This window comes from Corticium candelabrum, chromosome 12, assembly GCF_963422355.1.
Source record: "Corticium candelabrum chromosome 12, ooCorCand1.1, whole genome shotgun sequence".
NCBI lineage: Eukaryota > Metazoa > Porifera > Homoscleromorpha > Homosclerophorida > Plakinidae > Corticium > Corticium candelabrum.
The window spans coordinates 2,484,453-2,505,957 of record NC_085096.1 but is presented as its reverse complement, the minus strand read 5'-3'; the positions used below and the strand labels follow the sequence as shown (position 1 = coordinate 2,505,957).

Genomic DNA, 21,505 nt, shown 5'->3' with positions numbered 1-21,505 from the left:
TTAGAGTATAACAATTATTGCTGTACTTGTATTGTGATATATACCAATGACTGACAAGGATGTAATGCAGTAAGCATGAGACTATATGCTAGAAGAGTTATTGTCACACGTGATGACACAGTTGGAAAGTTTGCTAATGTACTCATACCAACACTACATATCCTTCTCACACTCACAAATGTCCAGCTTTCATTTTTCCTCTTGTTGTACAGGAAAATCCTCATCCCAAAGTTGCCAGTTTCTTTCCCTTCGTCGACATCACAGCCATCAGTTATAATCATATGCCAGTGTGACCAGTCTCTGCTGTCATACTTGATGCACTGGGTCATCTCTCTGATGAGGATCCTAGCAGGTGATCGAACAGTAAACATTCAGCTCCACCAGGGTGACTCCCATGCTGTAGACATCCGTCTCCTTGCTTCTCCTCACCCATCTTCCATTCATCCTTTCAAAACCTACACACACACAATCAAAAACGGTCGACAAACCTACTAATATGGACACACACAGATAGTCACGTGTTCATTGGACATGTTCTCGAGCCGGCACTCTATGACAGAGAGTGAACGCTGAAGAGTTCAATGTGAAGTATTTGCTCTCGACGCTGTCACACTTGAAACAAGCAGAGATGATGAGCAGGTTTCAACGAGTGAACATACACACCTACAATAACACACAACAAGACACAGCTGTAGCACACAAACAGATAAAAATGACACACACAACTTCCCGCCTTTTCCATTCATACCAACCAATACAGAGAGACACGAGTGCACCCTAAAGTCTGTTACAACGCCGAAAAGCTCAACCATCACTCTACAAGCGTCCACGCCCACTCCCCACCAACACAAATTTCTCACATCGAGAGCATTAGCGACAGCTCGCACACACACGAGACGTTTACGACACCTACATCGATCCAAACAGGTTACGGCACTACACAACAAACCTTTCCGCTCGCATCAGACGACGCGTCGTGCGTCGACGCAAGCTCGCTCGTCCGACGAGATTCCGACGTCGATTGTGCCATTGTGCATTCACTCTGCGAGCTGCAACACAAACCGTCACACTGACAAAGTACGAAACGAAACGACGCGACGACGAGCCGACACGCCGATCGACGCGGCGCATCGCACAAGACGAAGAATGCAAACAGATAGGAAAGAGCAACAGGAAGGGAGACAAGTTTGCAGTCAATACGCAACGTAGAAAGGCAGGCGAGACAAACAGCGGTCGCTGTTACGATATGCGATCATCTCCGCGAGCGTCGATGTCGTTTCTCTTCGTCTAGAGACAAAACGGGCCACAAATGGCGAGCGTGAAAAGTATCTTACCTCTCACACGTCACTCACTCTCACTTGTCTCTTCTGTGAGAAACGATGCAGCGAGAAATGACAGATACGTGTATGGAACCTGTGTATGTAATCCAGCGCATGCGCTAGCTATCACCCTTGACTGTGTAGATGCTGCGTCTGGTGTCTCAACCACTATGAATGAATTTGATTTAAATTTATGAAAGACAGTTGTACAGTATGTCTGTGTTTACACTATTCCTATGCGTGAGATCGAATGGGTGAAGTGTGATATAAATATGGGGAGTAAATATGTGTACTAGATAGGCCAAAACAGATGCAGCAGTGTGAAGGCTGACATTGGCAATACATGGTTGAGACACTGTGCAAGCCAATGTCCAGCATACCTTCACGTGGTGGCCTCTGAGACAGTTGATGCAGCTTGCTCATGTATCTGTATGCAGCTGACAATCTCGGTACAATGCAGGCATGAAATTATAATACAGTAGATTACTGCTGTGCTGATTTCATAGTAGCTAGTCTTAGCTAAACAGCTAATTTCCTGCATTCTAGACAACATACTGCATCAACTCTGGAATGTCCTTCCTGTATCTCAACAGTTGTTCTTGCCTCCCAGAACTTGTTTGCTCAGTCAAAACAGGGTTTTGTCTTATTCTTTATACCTCTGTTGACGTCTGTTGCTATATGTATAGTCACATTGCTTTATGTATACTCCCATTCTAACAATTGTTTAGGCAAACATACACAAACCATACTGAATCAATTATTGCTTTTTCATGCAATACAATTTCACTAGACATCAGCATGCCAACAGGTCACCAGGTTAGACAGCTGCCTCAGGAAGGACAGGCAGTCTTTGTGATCTGTTCTATTAGGATGTTGTTTTGGTAAACAGACAAAGACAGAATTCTGTAGACCACTAACAAGAGTTAATTGGAGCAGCAGCAGCAGCAGCAGCTAGCAGACACAGACTGGGTAAGAGTCATTTACAAACTCTAACTTATATGCCATGCTAATACATTTTGTCCTCCTATACAGATGAAGCCACTAGTATACTGAAGTCTATGACAATAAAAAATATATGTCACCACTCTGGCATCCATACTGGCAGCAGTAGGAACAACAACAACAATGGCAGCACCAGCAGCAGCAGCAAAAAACATCAACACAACTTAATGTCCACAATCAACAATCAACTTCCTTCAGTGTTAACTTCTCCATACATAACAGACTTGTGATATCTTGTGTAACTGGGTGATTCCCAGTGTGTGTTAGACACTCAGTTCCACCACATCAGACTACAGTACTAGACTCTAACTAACTACCTAGGATAGTAGATATAATAGAGCAAAACCACGTGATTACTAACTCCTACTTTAATTAATCATAGTAAACTACATTTACACTTGCTGAGATACCGAATGCACACAGATAGGAAAGAGCAACAAGAAGGGAGACAAGTTTGCAACCAATACGCAACATAGAAGGCAGGCCATGTGGGTTGCAACCTGTCCAAAGCGTGTTCCACGGTTGCTGATTGGTTGATATTGTTCGCATACATAGTGTGCTCCATCCTGTACTAAAACCTATTGAGCTAAATGTCTACTACACATACAAATACAAATTAAAATAAGAAGCATAACTGCTTTGTCCTTGACTGTAACTCACTAGCAATACACTGTCAACTGAGTCAACCAAATCTACTCGACAAAATAGTGCAAAGCCGTTCCAATGATAGAAAAAGCAAATGTTAACTAAAATGTGGTATATCAAAATAAAAGTACAAAACCTACAAAATACAACAATACCTTTTTACAGCAAGGAAACATATTCTACTAACTGGTAACCAAAAACTTCTTCCGCTTATAGTCTGCAACCAATGTCACATACGGTCTTTATCAGTAATTGGCGACTGGCTTTGCGACCAAGTTGGTTGGTCCACATGTCTAGTGCCTTTCAATCCTTCATCAGCTCCCAGCTAATGATGGCTGTTGTCTTTGCTCGAGTCCAATACCTACAACATAACCCAGAAGGATAATAGATTGATGCAATCACGCTGAAAATCTTGAACAACCAATTCGGTTTGGTGACGACCGTATTCTTCAATTTCTCACTCTTCTGAGGGAATATTCCCGATCCGGCGTCATCCAAATACACCAGAGCCGCACGCACTTCTTTCTCTTCAGAGATGCGACACAAACGATTGGCCAAAGCCAAGATAACTTTGACATTAGACAAGGCACTGCCCATCTTCTCTTCTAGACCATCGCAGCTTTTATCTCGAGTGACAAGATTAACTCACATGGGCACGAGACACAATCCTGCATCAGACAATGTTTGCTCATCACGTAATTGTTTTCCATTCACAATGAGCAGTTGATCCATGGATGAACAATCGTCCTTGCTACCAAGTTGCTTCTTCAGTGTGGCAATAGAATCAGATGCTTTTGCCTTCAATTGCACTTCTTTACCATTTAGTGACTTGGCTACTAACTTGAGCCATTCACTCTCAGATGCTAAAAGTGAAGCAACAATTGTGAGCTCATATGGATAAGCATTTAGATGAAATAAATTGAGTAGCTACATACCTTGCTGGTGATTGACAGGCAGTTTTGTAACATTTTTTGTGTTGCCTTTTTCGCCAGTGCTGATTTGGATTTGCAGTATTTCAGTCGTTGCTATCCACAGTAAGCCACATAATATTACTTTATATATTTCCTATCACTTTTAACTATACTACGTGACACCACAACATTCAGCTGTTACTGACTAAGCAGGCAATGTCTGATTAGGAACGATAACACTTTCTTTCCACATACTTTCTCCATCCTTCTTGTTATTTTAAACTAAAAATAATCTTCTACAAAACCATTAAAGCTTTAATATAAATAAACAAATCTCCCACTAAAGCTATCCACCCCTCCCACTACATCCTAATCCACTTAAACAAACACCAACAAAACATGACCAACACAACTAACCGTGTGTGTCATGCCAGGTACTGTGACTTATTGTCATTCATGTGTCCTTGTCACGTGGTAAAACATGGACGTCACAGCAAATGCTTTCCTTGTGCTCTTTTTGAAAGATGGCATTGAGTGTGCTAGACAAAGTGGCTCATGAGACTACAGATTACAGGCAATGGAGCTATTTTTTACAAGCGTTTGCAGTCTAGGAAACGAGCAATGCTACTCACTGCTCTTGATGTGATGACTGCGGTGTCACAGTTTTTTGTCCATAGAACAAGATGAACAATGAAATTAGATGGCATCATGCAATGACTCGTCATCAGACCATGCCATGTCCAGGAATACATAAGCTCCACATGCCTTGTCCATATCTGAGAGAGTCGTCTAGCATACTCGCGTTAACACTGCTCAATGGGACCATGCTGCACCAAGCCAGGTTGCTTGATTTTAATGAGCTGAGCCAGCAAGCTTCCACCACGTTTACACTGGCATGTTCAACCAGCAGCACTGAGCTGGTGCGGTCCCAACCTGGTTGAATGTGCCAGTGTGAACGAGGTATTATAGTGAGAGGAACTCATAATAATGAAAGCAACAAATATGATTATCTAGGATACTTACTGGCAGGAACATTTGACTTATATCCTGGTCCAAGTTTTCTTTCAATTCTTAGAGATTAGTTCAGTAATTGGAGTCCTTCATCATACTGTCCTCACATAACCCCAAGTGATAAAGTGCTGTACAAAAACCTATAACAATAAATATCATGATCTCACACACTGACAGATACCCGCTAACCAGCAGATGGAAACAAAAATGGTCTGACTAAGTGAGACTACTAACCATGTGCTTTGTCTTCAGGTCTGGGTCTAGCAGCAGCGGAGTCATACAGCTGCAAGACGCGCCCGTATGATGCCTCCGCTGCTGCGTAGTTTCCAGAATTTATATATTTCAGACCAGTTGATTTCTCAGCTGCAAAGAAACACTAAAACAACTACTACTTTATTATGTTCTTCTCCACAAACATACCTCTAGCTTCTTCTAACTCCATATCGTCGTTCTGCAACCTTCAACCTCCGTGCCGCAGACGCGCGCCTAGAAATGTAGAGAAAACAGTCTTAATTAAAAGCACTGTTCGGTATCTATTACGCTATAGAACAAAGCTCAACTCTTACTCTTTCTATCAGTTATTGATAAAGGAAGGTGGAAAGCAGGATAGAACAAGCCAGCATGCACTAACATCTGCAATAGCTACAACTAGCCAATACCCGCAGAGTTTTGGGTCTGCGGACGGACGTAACTTCAAGCTCCACAACCACAACAGTCGAGTCCTCAGAGGGGATCCCGGACAGACGAGGTTAGCGCATGTGCTGTCCGATCGACATCGCACTCGACCGGCACCGTCGCACGCCGATCCGTCCAACCGTTCGGCCGCTTTGCGTGCGACATATCTACACGAACCACGCCCCAACACTACAAGCACGTCGAATCTGTGGCCCAATGCGAGCATTGCCATTGGTTAGTTGATATGTGTTAGGCATGCGAATTTGAAGACATCGACTGGCTCGCTCGCTAACCCAGCGATAACAATGACGTAAACGTACACTCTACTGTAATGCATGAAACGATACTCACGTATTTAAAACAAGCGAGAGAGTTCAACAACGGGCCAGACTGCTGATTCGACTGCGTTGTTGCTGTGAGTAACCACGTGGCAATAAACAATTACGCATGCGTGTTTGAAAGGCACGGCATGGCGTCTCTCGTGTATGGTGGTCACACAGTCGCCGACATGCGAGTGGCCGACCTTCGCAAAGAGCTAAGCGACCGCGGTCTTGACAAAACCGGCAACAAGGCTGTTCTCGTTGTACGTTTTGCCAAGGTTTGTCTCTCACGCCGACGGGTGTGCGTCGTTCTGCACTCATTTTGCAACTTCTCGTCAAGGCACTGGCTGCAGAGGGGGCAATTGAGTTGAAGGAGAGCGATATCGAGTCGCTTGAGGCGTTAGGAAGTCCGAAAGGTGGAAGAACCACGCCGAGAACGAGAAGCAAGAATCCGAGTAATTATCCGGGAATTTGATTTTGTGAATTGACGCCGTTATGTTGATTTTGCTGTTTAGAAGACGCGGGCGGAGACAGTGGAAGGACAGAGCAGGTGGGTCGCTTTAGCGACACGCTCATATCGCGACAGAATGCGAAATCCCGTGGGTAGTAGGGTGGGGATACCAGAAGTGGATGTGGGGGACGGGCAGCAGGCAGTGGGATAGGTAGTCTAGGAACGTCAGGAATAGGATCGCAAGAGCATGGTGCTGTTTGGGTAGAATACATGTAATGAGAGTTGACAGCAACAGGATGCCTGTTGCAAGTAGGAAACACAAACAAGACGCCAAGCTGCAGCTGACAAAGAGCAAGCCGTTCATGCCAAGAATGAAGTCGTAGATCAAGAAGACAACCTTTCTGAAGTAATTCTCGTGGAAGAAGATGGAGGCAAAGTGCCATCATTGTCTAGTGACAATGCTAACAGAAGACGGTTAAGATCCAGCAGTGAGCCAACAGAGAATAGAGAAAGAGTCAAGAGAGAACAAGAGGCAAATGCGTCCCGGTTGACTGGCTTACGTTATGAATTGAGATGCGAAAGTCCAGAGTCTGAATTTAGAGAATCAAACTTAGTTATCGACGAAGACTACGCCGAGATGAAATCTGAAGACATGGATGACATTATCATGCATGGTGAAGACGTTCTCGTTGAAGTTGCCGAGGGAATAGAAAGCGAGCACATGGAGTATGAAGATGGAAGTTCCGAACAAGTTATTCTAGTGAGACCTTGACCTGCAATTTGTTGTATTGCATTTGTGGTAAGTTGTCGTGTCCTTCATTCGTTGGAAGGTTGAGGAACCGTCTGCTCGAGATTTCACAGGTAGATATGATATATCTCTCTGGTGCTCATGCTGACATGTCGAATGTCATATATCTGTGAAGTGATGTTGTTTACATGTCAGTCATCTTATCGGTTGATTTCTATTTATTTCTAATTTTCAATGGAAGAAAATGTGCTTGGCAATTTCAAATGGAGATAAGCAAGCTACCTACATGCCTGAGTGTCAATACAGACACATAGGATGTTGTCAGTCTTATGCCCGATGTTCATCTGTCTGTGTAATTTCCTTAATGTGCTAATGTATGTGTGTTTTGACTTGCATTATGCATGTTTGTGTTGCCCTGTATGTACAGTAGCTAGTCAGCAGAGTAGAATTTTATACTGTAGAGATCATGGAATAGCCGTGTGTACAGTACGTTATGTATCCTTCCTTTGTTACTTAGTAGACTTAGTGAACGGCGGAGATATTATGTCTTTGCAAGGCAGTGTTTATTTATGTTGCAGTGCTGGACATAGTGTTAAGGGAGTTTGTTTGGGCATCTTGATCTGTACACCGTTGTTTGTATTGACTGTTACTTGTTGATCTCTATGGCTATAAGAACATCACATTAGTGACTTGTCTGTTAGATGCCATTAACTATGTGTTGTTGGGAGCTTGTCATAAAAAGTATTAGATATGAAGGTTTGCAATTTCAGCCCTACACTGGTCAGTGTCTTTGTTCCTACACCGCACTATGCAGGGCTTCATTTTTGAAAAACTGACGAGAGCAATCAATCGTCCCCCTAAAGCAGTTTAGGGGAGCAGTAGGCAAGTGGTAATTTTAATCAACATTTATATTATTACTGCCGAGTTAGTCAACTTGACAGAACCAAAAAAAGGCTTCAAAAGGTTTGATTTGCAGGTATGACTTCACCATCTACTTCCACTTCCCCTAACTCCTTTTGGCAGTCCGGCTTGATCTTGTGTGTCTAAAACTGTCACGGTAACACTTACGAGTCATCTCCAACGTTCTAGTATTGACCTACCAGTGATGGCAAATTGATTGTGTGCTTTGTAACAACGTCTGTTTTAGTAACGAACTTCTTGCTGTCTTGTTTTGTCTGTTCTTGTAGTTGAGGTTCTCGTAGAATTTTAGGTGAGTACCCTGTGCACGATTTGCACCAGATTTTCACAGCATATTCCTTGTCATCTTGCACCGTTGCTTTGTAACCAGTACATCTGATACTTTCCAACTAAGAAATGTTGGCAGTTGAACAGTAGACGAGACGCAGCAGTTGCTTGAGACATCGAGATTGCAGAAGCAGTCTGCCATCAAGTGAAGCATGCGCATATAGTCCACTCTTGGAGTCTCAACGTCGCACCACTGCGACTGGCATGGCATTGTCAGTGGAGATTCTTTACTGATTCACACTTCCAAGGAGGACCGAATCTTCAGGAGCACGCTCCTAAGAATGAAGCCCTGACTATGCCAGCGAGAGATACAGTCATTGAGAAGTTGTTTAACTTTGAGTATAGTAGCAACAGGCATTCAGGGTCATCTCTAGAGATTTTTGGGAGCATCGCGGGATGCGTGGGTCCACTACGCTTGCAGGCTGCTCTACAGTTGAACAGTCCAAGTCGGGCATGCGTACTTGAGCTGATGTTAAGTGAGGTATATTTTACGTTGTAGCTATTGCGTGTAACATACGTTCAAGTGCCCTGGCAAGGAAATCAACTTTGGTCGCCACTAAGCCCTTCTGGCGATGTTCATAGGTTGCGCATGCAAGTTTCATGGACGACTACAGAAAGTCTGTCTAGTCAGGCGTTGATTGACGTGCATGGACCAATATTGTTGATTCGCAAGAAGTCATGACTACAAGTAGCCTAGAGTAGATTCTAGATGCTACACTTCTCGGACAAGAGGTGTGCTTTCCGTGTCACGGGAAGAGCATTTGGGACTACTATCAATGGCAGCGCATCTGGGACTACAATCAACACGATTACAGTACTGTACACGTCTCTGGAGCTAGGCCATTATCCCGCGTTCGTTTGTAAGAGACTGGATTTGTGGCTAATGTCACCTTTACTAAGTAATATAGTATTGTGTTTCAGTACTGTAGTGTGGAATTCCTATACATTCCCTAGCTGTCGAACTTTGGGCTCATATCTACCGTTTCTGAGCATGGCGCACTCCTACTGGAGCGTGGTGGCGCGCCACGCTACCATGCTGCAGTGAGAAGCCTGGGCATTAGATGGAGTACCAGGATGTTGACAAAGTGGCTGATTGGTGGACCGACCACATTGCTTGGTGTTGTTGATGACTTGTTTCTTGACAGAGCAAGTCACAGGCAGTCACTTGTTTTTTTAGAAAAACATCTAGTTTTGTGATCTATGGTGTTACTGTACTTGAGATGTTGTGTTACTGTCAAGATAGTGAATGTTTCAAAATGACGTTTGTATAGTATATACAGAGGGTGTGCATGTGGTAGAGCCAGCTGGCAGAACAGTCCAGTTTGAGACTAAAGTATTTGTCGTCCTATTTGTCATTCTGTGTGTGTGTGTGTGTGTGTGTGTGTGTGCGTGCGCGCGCACGGGTGGGTGGGCTTGTGTGTGTTTGTCTGTCTATCTGTCTGTGTGTTTGTTTGTCTGTCTGTTCGTTTGTTTGTTTGTTTATTTGTTACCAATTTGTGTCAGCTTGTATGTCTATGTACATGCATGTTCGTTTTGTGTCTTTGTGCATGGATATAGAAGTAATTCAGTGTGAATGTGGTCATGTGAGTTTGTGGTGTATTTACCATTTTCGACTGGTTTCATGATTGATGTGTTGAGTCAATCCTCTGACTTTTTGTCTGTCTCTCCTCTTTGCCAACCCACAGTTGACCCATCAACACAAACTCAAGAAGATGACACACCACCTGGAACACCTGAAGAAGGCCCAGAATCTCACACCTCACTTTTCTCCTATGAATCAACAAAACCAGATGAATTGGCTGGAGCAACAGCATCAGAAAAGAAGGCCAGAGATGAAGATTCCAAGCGTAGTTCATTGATCATGAACAGTGCCCTTGAACAAGAGATTTCCGAGATGGAGCAATTAGATTTTGAAGAAGATCATCTCCTTATCTATCCAGGAGCAGATGAGAAATATGCCTTAAATCCCAAAATTGAAGATGAAGAGACAGGAGATGAGATGGAAGCAGTTACAGCAGAGAATACGAAGGCCAGAAGTGGAAGCAAAGAAATCGCCGTCAGTGCTGAAAGGTTGGTGTGTGTGAATCTCGTCACATTGATTCAACAGGACACAACACCTTATCAATAAAGTTGCTATCAACTGTGGTCTGGGATTTCTATGTCAGAGTTTCACTGTTTGCTTTCAGTTAGAGTTACCATGCCAACAGTATCGTGTTACTTTGATGTATAATGTCTTGTTGTTAGTGGAGTGGTAATTTGTGTTTTTTGGATTTTAGCGGGAATCAAGTGAAAGCGAAAAAACAAGCAGGTAAGTCACCCAGTAGCAAGGGTCTTGTGGTGATGAAGAAATCAGAAGCTACTTCGACAGAGAAGACGACCGGGGTTGATCTGGCTGCAAAACATGGATGTTCGTTGTGGGTGAGGAATATTGCCACCACAACAAGGGCGAATGACTTGAAGGCACACTTCAGTCAGTTTGGAGTGGTGAGTGATGCTTTATTGGTTAGGAAGGTGTCTTGCAAATGTGCATTAAGAGATGCATCTCTCTAATACAGTTTAATGTATTGAGAGATGCATCTCACTGATACAGTAGCCTAGTGTATTGAGGGATGCATCTCTCCAATACAATAGTCTAGGTTACTGTGAGATGCATTCCTCCATTACAATGAGTCTAAACACATTGAGAGAGGCATCTCTCCTATACGACAATCTTATGTATTCAATTGCACCATGTAATACTAAGGCAGGGCTCGAAATTAAGAATTTTTCGTCGGCGCAAGTGCTTGCAACTTCCCTCTGAATTGGCATAAAAAAAAGTACCATCTCGTGATCTCTAGAAGGCCAAAGTACTCACGAATTGGAAAAAAGCACTTGCTGTCATCGTAAGTCGTCACAGATACTAATCCAACAGGCATGTCTTGAGGACATAGATATATCGCTAAATGATCAACCTGGAGACTGTCATGTGTTTCGCCATTGCAATGTTCAATACCTGAAAGAAGATGTTTTGCAAAGCATTCTCAAGCGTGATTAGAACAACAACACTTACTCTTGTAGTTTAATAGAAGAAGCCAAGTAATTATACTTCACTATCCAGAAACAGTCGTCTGCTTCTACTAGTAAAGCACGCTAAGCTTTGCGTATGCCAACAGGCAGCTGCACAGGTCTGGGGATCGAGACTAATTATAATGCATGCGTTGTGTGTACAGTGTTCGTACACTAGAAAGGGTACTACGAATGGTTGTAGTTGTAAATCTAACTTTTAATTAAGGCATTATTAGAAGTCTACATCGTGAGACTGTCCTTCGCAAGCAAGTTCTTGATTTACAACTAGGCGCAATGATTTGCACCAGTACGGTAAAATCTGCCAAACTATGAGCACAATGAACTCTTTTACGGGTGCAAACGCCCGTTAATTTTGAGTCCTGCTAATGTCTCATTTGAGTGTTGCCTGCTTTATAGGTGCTATCGGCAAAGATAGTGGCTCATCCTAAGAATCGAGAGAAGCACTATGGCATTCTGACAATGAAGGAAGCAGCTGATGCGACGAAGTGTATTCAGAGCCTTCATAGGACTGAACTGCATGGTCGTCTGATTTTGGTAGAAAAGGTTAGCAAAAGGATTGCAATATAGTATGTTTGTCTGTCTAATTTGTTTGTTGGTCGGTCTTAGTCTGTTGATCTGTTTGCTTGGTTTCTTGTATAGTGGTTGTGTTCATTTCAGGGTAAACTGGATACCAACAAGATTATTGCCGGTGCAGTGCAAAAGCCAGCTACGAACACGAAATCAGGAACCTCTTCGACACAAAACCTGAGCAGTACTAGCGCCCAAAGAAACACAAGGAGATCTACTACTACTCGTAGACCTCTTCCAAAGAAAAAGCCATTTGGAGCAAAGCCAGGCAAGTCGTTTGTATTCCTGGGTACTACAAATGTAGCTTTAGATTCCGTATTTGGGTTGGCGGCAGAAAAACACGACAACAGCAAAAGATCTTTGGTGTTTTACTATGATATAGGGATGTATCTCGGTCGTACTATCAATTGTTGTAATGGAGGGTTACATGCCTAAATATGTTTGACCATTATAGTGTCAAGATGCTTTTATCTAAAACTACAAAGATGTCATATTGTTTCTGATTTTTTAGCTCCTCGGTCGTCTCGCTCTAAGCCGTCTCCAGTCCACCCTCCTGCAGGTCAGTCTCGTTCTTCGTCGAGACCCGATAGGATCGTTGAGTTGAGCGACGCTCGAGACGAGAAGCAATTGTCGAGGACTTCAACACGACGTAGCCGACATGTTGAAAGAGTGAGCTATATTATACCTGTTGTCTGGTGTGGTTTCGAGTTCTCAGTTTCTATTATGTCTGTTTGTTTGTTTTCTCGGTTTTTTCTTTTGGCCATGTTTGTCTATTTGTACACCTGCATGTTTGCGCTACAGTTAGATATGCAGGCACACAAACATCGCCTGCACACAGATAGACAGAAAGCCAATAGAACGTACATGCTGTGTGCATGACTTGCTGTCTTCTTATAATGTTCAGTATCTGTTAGTTGTATTCCTCTTGATCCTCTGACTAGCTGTTGATCTCTTGTGGGTCTGCATGATATTGATTTCTGGCTTTTTGTTATAGGATCGTACAGAACGAAGAAGACACAGCAGTCTTGATGCTGATCGAGATCGGATCAGAGAACCTGACTTGAGGGAGCGACTTGGCCCACCTGTGAGACCACAACCTGTCTCTATTAGAGATCGGCTGGGGCCTCCAATTCAGATGGAGCGACGTCCACTTTTTGATCCGGAAGAAGATGAAAGATTGAGGTATGCAGATGGTCTGGTGTAATACAATGACACGCTTTTACAGTAGGATGTCACTTATTTTGAACATTGACTGGCAGTTATGCTAACACATCAGTGAACCAAGCTAGAGTGCCTCAAGCTCACTGTTCCTTTATTCATACAAATTGTTTTATGCGCGTGTGCACGGACACTCTTGCTGTTGTCTTGAATTCAGTTCTGTTATGGGCTTTAGGTTGGCTCGAGAGAGACGTTTCATTGAAGAACGTGCGAGACAGCGAGAAGCCAGAGAGGTTGAGAGGAGAGAGTTTGAAAGACAGAAGGAAAAGGAAAAACGAGAAGTGCAGGTGGGAAGGCATTTGTGGTTGTAGGTTAATTATGGTGAACGATGGAAGTCTATTGTGTTGTAGTAGGATGCATGTCACAATACTTTATTTCTTAGTCGGCTAGTGTCTAGGAGGAATGCATCTCTTGACTATTGTATTGTAGGGATGCATCTCACAATACACTAGACTATTGGATTCGAGGGATGCATCTCACAATACTAGACTATAGTATTGAAAGGATGCATCTCTCAATACTCTAGACTCTTGTAGTAGAGGGATGCATGTTACAACACATTGGTGTGTGGGCTATTTTGGTCAACTACCATACGAAATCACTTTGCTTCTATTGCAGAGAGAATTGGAGAGACGAGAAGCTGAGCGACAACGAGAGCTAGATCGTCAACGAGAGCACGAACTGCAGAAACGACGAGAGATTGAACGACGGGAAATGGAACGCGAGCGGCAAAGAGAACGAGAGAAGTTGAAGCAACTAGAACGAGAGAGGGAAAGAGAACGAGAAAAAATCAAGGAACTGGAAAGACAACGACGGCAACAAGAAGAGGTACATCACACACACACACACACACACACACACACACACACACACACACACACACACACACACACACACACACACACACACTCACACACACACACACACCTTTTTTATCAACTCTCTTCTCAGGAGCGTGAACGTCTCCAACGGGAACGAGAGATTCGAGAACTTGCTGCCGAGAAGGAGCGTCTTCGTGCGAAGCAGGAGAGTGTTCGACGAGCTGCCACCAAAGCAAGACGTGAACGAGAGCGCATGGAGCGTGAGATGGAAATCTCCTTGCAGCGAGAGAGAGAAAGGGAGCGTGAAAGGGAGTGGGAAATGAGGAGGAAACGAGGCCCAACCAACTCTGTCGCGATGGGATTTGAGCCCGAGAGGAAGCGAGTGGCACGAAACGAATGGAGCAGAGCTGAGCAAGCCGATCAACACATGAGGAACGTGAGACAAGTCGAAGACATCTCACCCCCACACCATCCTCCCGGGGCGTATTACGAATGTAAGCATAAGCAATTGCAATGTAGTCACTCGTGTTTGTTGTTTCCATCAGTCAGATTCTGCATGCCTATCGCTCTTGGTCTGGCTGTTACTTGATTGTCTATTGATCTGTGTGCCTATTCACATGTCTGTCCATGCTTCTGTTTGTCTCTCTGCTTGTTTATCTTCTCAGGCTTCGTTGTGATCTTATCTCTCCTTATCAAATTTATTATAATGTTTATCTCTATAGCCGATCATCCTCCCAGAATGAAAGGTGCACCGTCTGGTCGCTCTCGTTGGCCACATGGCCACGGCAACCAGGCAACCCAAGGCAATCTCTTTGAAGAGATCACTCAGAATCAACTCGACTTGTTGGGCAAGATTGCCAGCAGAGAACAAATCGAGGAGCAACAGGCGCAGTCATATGATGCTCCCCCGGCCGAAGAGAGCACCTCGTTTGAGATGAATGTGCAGCCAAAGTTTGGCGGTACAGGAATTACGGGTCTCGATCCTATCACACTGAAACGTCTAGCAAATGCAGCACACGGGATGCATGGCAGGGATCCAGCAGCTGTGGCCGCTTTAGCCGCACTTCAGCAATCGGGAGGTGGGAGAGCAGAGGGAGGAACCAGGGGAGGCGGGAGAGGAGGAGGAGCAGTGGCAGCAGTAGGAGGAGGAGGCAGAGGCAGAGGCAGAGAAGCTGTCAAGAAGAGGGTTGCTCCAGCAATTGAAAGGAAGACAGAGAAGAAAGCAACCACCGCTAAGCCAGTAGCAAAGAAAGATTTTGGTGGCCCACCGAGGCCGGCGCAGAGATCGACCGTTTCAGTTACTCAAAGAGGACGAGGTTTGTGTGTGTGTGTGTGTGTGTGTGTGTGTTGTGTGTTGTGTGTCTGTTTCTGTGTGTCTATGTCTGTGTCCAGTTTTGATTATTCCTTCTACCATAGGACCGCCACCTCCTCCATCTCACGCACCAGGAGCCAATCCAAAATCGGCATCAGAACTCGCATTGTTCGCACAACAAATGATGAAGACGGACACGCCACGTTACAACATGGGTGCAGCCCCATTCCCTCATCCTGCCGCCATGATAAGACCCCACCCGGCAATGGCACTGACTCGTTTCACATCTCCGTTTGGAATGCGACCGATGATGCGGCCCGGGATGCATCCAATGGCTCGCATGCCCGGACACGACAGGTTCAATCCCGCAGGATACCAACATCAAATGTAACATGTCTGCGCGGTTAGAGACCGAAACAGTTCTTGTTGTCTTCGTTGTCATTGATTTTGTTGATATTGATAGTCAAGTGTTCGAAGGTCATGTGCAGTGAATAGGACATGTTAGGCGTAAATTGTTCCTAGCGAACTTGTATGGAAGCCGCCACAGTAGACGTTCCAGTTCAAAATGAGCTCAATGCACTTTGTTGTTCGATTGGGTCATGAAATGCTATTTTGGGTAAATTTGCTCCACGTGCATGTACGACATACGTTCCCGAAATGCGTTCTCAACTGTAACTGGATGTCGGTGCTCTGAGCACCTTTCGGCCTATACATTTTTTGCTTTTGGTTGAACTATTTAGCAAAAATGTTTTTTCTTATCTTTGTCATATGCCTATAGTGAGTTGAAACACTATTTTCATATCTGATGTATTGTAATACTTAAAACTCTAATCAATAAACAACACACAACCAAAGAACACAAAACCAGGCAAACTGCTACAGTCAAAACTGTCAATCAAGTCCCCAGAGTTGTGGATGAGAAACACAAAGAATGGAAACAGTTACTTGTATGCTTTACGTTTTCGACAAAATCTATGTTGCATTGCAAACATGGAAAATCAAAGTGAAGCTTTGCCTACAGACATTGTAGTCACGTGATCTTAAATGGTCGGGTGAAGGTCAGCATGTTGTATTGGCTACTGCAATGATATGGAGACATACACTGACAGCAACATGTGCATCTCACAACTCAAAGAAATTTGTACTTGCAGCACTGATGCTACAAATTTCCTACAATGTCGATACCCACACAGTCACGTGCCTCTGACTTAATTAATTAAATATTAATAATTTGTTGGCAACTTGTTATCAACAAAGCTCATTAAAAATCGTTTTCAAAAATTCAAATTTTTATTGGTAATAAACTAGTATTCTGATAATTGTAGAAATGATTGTTACTCTGTGCTGGAATGTCCCATGACTGAGTCTAGATATGAGCCCAATTTCTCGGGATGCCCACGGTTGAACGGGCGCAGGGATGAGAGATCCATTGTCCTCAGTGTATCTTCAAGAGTGCTAACACAGACACGATGCCATCTCATCAATGCAATACAATAAAATACAACAGACCATACACAGTCACTTAATACATTAAATAATTATTAGTGTGGGTAACCTGATTGTATCAGTATTAGCGTAGATAAGAATTCATGTAGTGGGCAGCCATAATTTAATGAGTACGATTTATTTTATTTATGTGTTTATCAGCATCAAGATGCCTGTTGTACTCACTTGCATGTGCAGTACAATAGGTGGTTGTCTTTGTGAAGTCGTCGTGCTAATTCAAATTGATGGTTGTCCATTAGTTTCTCGTTCACAACAACAACGAGAGGTTTTCCAACATCTAGTGTCTCTAGTATACATCCTGCACCTATGAACGGCAATCAATATATCAACAAGACTTATGGCCGGCTTACTACTGCAATTTGTCTCTCCCATAATGTTAAGCGATGCATCTCTCTTATGCAGTAGTCTAATGTATTGAGAGATGCATCTCTCCAATACAATAGTTGTGAGATGCATCCCTCCAATACAATAGTCTATCTAGTGTATTGTGAGATGCATCCCTCCAATACAATCTAGTGTACCGTGAGGTGCATCCCTCTAATACAATAGTCTAGACTCAAGAGTATTGTGAGATGCATCCCTCCAATACAATAGTCTAGTATATTGTGAGATGCATCCCTCCAATACAATCTAGTGTACTGTGAGGTGCATCCATCCAATACAATAACGTAGACTCAAGAGTATAGTGAGATGCATCCCTCCAATACAATAGTCTAGACTCAAGAGTATTGTGAGATGCATCCCTCCAATACAATAGTCTAGTGTACTGTGAGATGCATCCCTCCAATACAATAGCCTAGGTACAAAGAGATGCCTCCCTCAATACAACCGTCTAGTTAGTGTATTGTGAGATGCATGATTCCCTCCAATACAATAATTTAATCCATTCAGTTAACTAAGAGACGTATATAATTGCAACAGTCACCTGCATGGCTGATAACAAGTTTTGCTTCTTGCAAGTCAACTGACAAAGAATTCTTGAACTGGTACGATTCAACCACAAAAGAAGAGTCTTTGCTGCTGACTGGTTCAAAGCTTCCTCGTCCAATCTGCAGCAGCAATCTGTCATAATCTCTTTCCAACAGTACCTAGGCGTTTCAAATACATCATATAAATTACAAATTTGTATTGGAATTGCATAAAAATGTGTAACTCGATACAATTGTGAGAGAGGTCACACTCACCTTCTTGATACTGTCGGAAGTAACAGTTTCTATTAGTTCATCGAACTTAGTAGTGCCGACAGTGACAAAAACCGTCGCCATTGTAAAGATAAAAATTATACAGTTGACTTGTATTCTCTACGGGTAATTGTACAAAATACGGGACCTTATGTATGCACTAGACTGACGTGTCTTTTCACAATGGTTGAGATAAAGGATCCGAATTCGCTCGATTCTCAAGCGATAGATAACCGATTGCTTATTTTACCGGCGATCCTTATTATTGCCTTAATAGGTAAGTCGAAGTTGGTCTCTCATCATAGTTCAGACACAAACCTGATCGTTTCCCGTCCTGTTTCTCATTTATCTGACGAAGGAGTTGTTGTGTTTGCGCTCGTAAAATTGCAAACGGGCAAGAAAAAGGCAAAGGAACAGAAGAAGAAGCTGAAAGAAGAGCGGAAAGAAAGAGAGAAGAAGAAGGGACGATAGAATGTGCACTAGACTGAATGTTTTGGTCACTTTTTCGTTGCCATGTAGGGATTTTTATTGCAATTCTAACGAAAAAATTATGTGAGGTATTATAAATAACGTACACGCGTTCAGACAACGACGGGATGGCTGTTTGTACATGTAAACATAGTTGCCTGTCTGTCTGTTTTCTGTTTGTCCATAAATTTTTGATTGGTTGCAGTAGACGCTACAGCGTAATATAAGTGGTAATTCAGTCTGTATATCAATCTTAAGCAAAATTTTGCACGTAAATAAATATTAAATAATAATTAATCAAAACTAATTTGTATGCCTTATACGGGTATTTCATACCGTCGATATCAATACTCGAATTCACTCATGAGTTGGCGGCTAACCTGTAAACGGTAAGTATCCTGATTTATCGAGCTGTTCTTGGTGAGTACGTTTTTCGCCTTGTTCCGATGATGATATAACGGTTATACGTATAAGACTAGAGTCTCTAAAGCGCCTTTGGCGTTGGTGACGAGAAAAGCCTAGTTTTCTGAGAACTGCGACATTTTGAGCCTTGTAGACGTGTACTGTCTTATCGTTTACCGACAAAATGTATTCGTTGCAGGTGATGCGAGAATTACAAAATGGCGAGGCGAAGCACATGTTCACACTTCAATGGAAACTATGGTAACTACGCTAGTTCTGTGGTAGTTGGTACTAAGTGTTGATTAGCTATCAAAGCATTCTATACTTAGTATACCAATGTTGTGACTGAGATTTACCAACTTGTACTACTAATTCAGTAAAGTCACATTTTCAATCAATTGAAAATTTGAATATTAAAAATTAAGAAAATTTTAAAATCATTTTTAAGTAAATTTTACACATTTAAAGTTAGAACGTTGAAAGAATTTTGAAGTTTGAACAAAATTGATTCAACAGATTGAGTACAATGCAAGTACATATGATGCGTGACTCTTTTGTGGGTGTTTACTTTGTTTGTTTCTTGTTTTGGACTGTGATGAAGTACATTGATATTATTCGTGGAGCATGTACGAGCATGCGGTGAGAGTAGAATAACCCGCAGCTTGGACTGAGTCTGAACAATTGCGTGGCAGTGCGGTTTGTATGTAATCATTCGTGATCTCATTGTTGTGTTTATTGTATAGAGTGGCAAACAAGCTGACAAGATGAGTTAAGGTTTGTGCCATAATTTTGAAGTAAATTGCCAAACTGATGGATTGCTAGTAGTTGGGTGGTCACAGACAGACAGACAGACAGGTGGCTGGATGGATAGATAGACAGACAGACAGACTGACAGAAAGGCAGGCAGGTGGATGGATAGATAGACAGACAGACAGAAAAACAGGCATTGCCAAGGACATGAGATTGTGTGATTTGTATACAGACTATAGTAGTTACTGTTAGTTGGCTCAGTAGATGTTGGTGTTTGTTGAACGGGCAAAGTAGCTACTTTGTCTTTGTTTTGTATTTGAAATCATAAAGAGTTTACATGGGGACAGATAGACAGACAGACTCGCAGGCAAACAGACAGGTAGACAGGTAACTGAGGTCGACAGACGACGTACTCATATAACATGTGTACTTGCAGTATATGAGTCACTTCTTGATGAGATTGCTACAAGATTTGTTTGTTGATCTCGCCAGTGAGGAATTAATTGTTTTCGCTACGTGTTAGCTGATCGTCTCTTGAGACGGTGTTGATTACTGCATGTCAGTCTGAGGCAAACGTCACATTAGTATTTATAATATGGATGGAAGTTGATTTTAATGTTGACTAACATTTATGTATTTAATTTATGTGCTAGGTTTAGTGCTTGTCCATGGCTGTGAATATGTATCATTATGATGGACTTCAGGTTTGTATAGTCACTGTTATGACATATGTCTTGCCTGGATTACGCATGTTGGTGTGTCTATATCCTTTCCCATCTGTCTGTTTATAGTCTTTCTTGATGGCTTAATTAACACACACACACACACACACACACACACACACACACACACACACACACACACACACACACACACACACCGGTCCCGAGATGTAGACTAAGGAGCAAACGTTCAATGAGGCACACTGTAATACCTTTCTATCAGTTCTTCTTTTTGGATGTCTTTGCAGTTGATGACGTTGTTTCTACCTACTTGCCGGCTCGTCACACTGCGACGAGTGGAAGTTCTTGAAGTACTTTGAGTGACAGCATCGGTCGCTGTCCCAGGCTCTACGTACGTATATTCAAGAACCATTTTGGCTAGGAGGCCCGCTACAGCTAAGCAACCACAGAGCTTTAGCAACTTTGGGCCCTGCCATGCTATATTGAGGAACACACACACACACACACACACACACACACACACACACACACACACACACACACACACACACACACACACAAACACTCACATGTATATAAAGAAAATATTTATTTATTTATTTATTTTGTGGTGGTAATTATAATTGTTGTTGTTTGACTCGTGTTTGTAGCTCAATCATTTGGTGGTCTGTATTTGTGTAGGTTGCCTGTCTGTTAGTATGGTTGTTTGTTTGTCTTTTTGCCTGTTTGTTTTCAGTAGTCTGTTTGGTGTTTGTTTGCATCTCCATTTGTACAGTATGTCTCTCTGTCTGTCAGTCCTTTTGTCTGTCTGTTTTCTGTCAGTTGGTTTGCCTGTTTGTTTGTCTGTTTATTTGTTTGTTTGTATGTCTAATAGCGACTCTTTAATAATCGGACTTTGGAAATGTATATGCAACATTTAGTGCCACTGATTCATCTTTCTAAATTTCCATCTTTAGTTAACATGTTTGCACGGGACAGTGATGATGCATGGATGTTCTGACACCTCTTGTATGAGTGTGTTTACACATACAGTGATCAAATATCCATATTCTGAGTTTCTATAAAACAGTCTGTTTCGTCAATTAATGCTATTGTAGACACTGCTGCAGTTTTGTTATGTATTGTAGGGTGAAGCGGTGTGAAGACGATAAAGTAGTCACACAGATGCTTCAAGGCGAGGCCTGTTGTTTTGTTTTGTTTGTAA

At 42.7% G+C, this 21,505-nt stretch overlaps 2 protein-coding genes and 4 long non-coding RNA genes across 12 annotated transcripts; 3 read left to right on the top strand and 3 right to left on the bottom strand.

Moving 5' to 3' along the window:
* Positions 1 to 1,390, bottom strand: LOC134188053 (uncharacterized). Of its 4 annotated transcripts, none has more exons than XR_009971244.1 (4): positions 1,335 to 1,390; positions 950 to 1,049; positions 509 to 663; positions 1 to 455 (listed from the first exon to the last, which is right to left on the bottom strand). It is a non-coding gene; the product is annotated as an uncharacterized LOC134188053 (long non-coding RNA). The 4 variants fall into 4 exon arrangements; XR_009971246.1 differs by having other exon boundaries at positions 950 to 1,287; positions 1,353 to 1,390; XR_009971243.1 differs by lacking the exons at positions 950 to 1,049; positions 1,335 to 1,390 and having other exon boundaries at positions 509 to 941.
* A 1,498-nt stretch (positions 1,391 to 2,888) lies between these two features.
* Positions 2,889 to 5,983, bottom strand: LOC134187878 (uncharacterized). Of its 3 annotated transcripts, none has more exons than XR_009971189.1 (6): positions 5,915 to 5,983; positions 5,309 to 5,374; positions 5,123 to 5,251; positions 4,901 to 5,028; positions 3,902 to 3,991; positions 2,889 to 3,829 (listed from the first exon to the last, which is right to left on the bottom strand). It is a non-coding gene; the product is annotated as an uncharacterized LOC134187878 (long non-coding RNA). The 3 variants fall into 3 exon arrangements; XR_009971188.1 differs by lacking the exon at positions 5,915 to 5,983 and having other exon boundaries at positions 2,889 to 3,327; positions 3,388 to 3,829; positions 5,309 to 5,535; XR_009971187.1 differs by lacking the exon at positions 5,915 to 5,983 and having other exon boundaries at positions 5,309 to 5,535.
* Positions 5,984 to 6,018: 35 nt separating this feature from the next.
* LOC134187513 (scaffold attachment factor B1-like) lies at positions 6,019 to 15,908 on the top strand. Of its 2 annotated transcripts, XM_062655651.1 has the most exons (17): positions 6,019 to 6,161; positions 6,224 to 6,338; positions 6,399 to 6,433; positions 6,648 to 7,094; positions 7,165 to 7,195; positions 10,013 to 10,397; positions 10,604 to 10,635; positions 10,696 to 10,811; positions 11,790 to 11,936; positions 12,051 to 12,228; positions 12,472 to 12,629; positions 12,955 to 13,142; positions 13,354 to 13,465; positions 13,797 to 14,006; positions 14,130 to 14,493; positions 14,722 to 15,315; positions 15,416 to 15,908. In XM_062655651.1, exons 1-17 carry the CDS (start codon positions 6,033 to 6,035, stop codon positions 15,700 to 15,702), a joined length of 3,528 nt encoding a protein of 1,175 aa, XP_062511635.1. In that variant the 5' UTR covers positions 6,019 to 6,032; the 3' UTR covers positions 15,703 to 15,908. The 2 variants fall into 2 exon arrangements, with proteins under 2 accessions (XP_062511635.1, XP_062511634.1); XM_062655650.1 differs by having other exon boundaries at positions 10,604 to 10,811.
* Positions 15,909 to 16,440: 532 nt separating this feature from the next.
* LOC134188127 (UDP-N-acetylglucosamine transferase subunit ALG13 homolog) lies at positions 16,441 to 18,113 on the bottom strand. The gene is made up of 4 exons (XM_062656320.1): positions 18,002 to 18,113; positions 17,743 to 17,905; positions 16,983 to 17,121; positions 16,441 to 16,766 (listed from the first exon to the last, which is right to left on the bottom strand). The coding sequence occupies exons 1-4, from the start codon at positions 18,080 to 18,082 to the stop codon at positions 16,646 to 16,648; spliced, it is 504 nt and encodes a 167-aa protein (XP_062512304.1). The 5' UTR covers positions 18,083 to 18,113; the 3' UTR covers positions 16,441 to 16,645.
* A 29-nt stretch (positions 18,114 to 18,142) lies between these two features.
* On the top strand, positions 18,143 to 18,572 carry LOC134188337 (uncharacterized). Its single transcript, XR_009971309.1, has 2 exons — positions 18,143 to 18,275; positions 18,357 to 18,572. It is a non-coding gene; the product is annotated as an uncharacterized LOC134188337 (long non-coding RNA).
* A 239-nt stretch (positions 18,573 to 18,811) lies between these two features.
* Positions 18,812 to 21,480, top strand: LOC134188041 (uncharacterized). Its single transcript, XR_009971242.1, has 5 exons — positions 18,812 to 18,855; positions 19,068 to 19,129; positions 19,612 to 19,642; positions 20,272 to 20,322; positions 21,429 to 21,480. It is a non-coding gene; the product is annotated as an uncharacterized LOC134188041 (long non-coding RNA).
* The last annotated feature ends 25 nt before the right edge of the window (positions 21,481 to 21,505 follow it).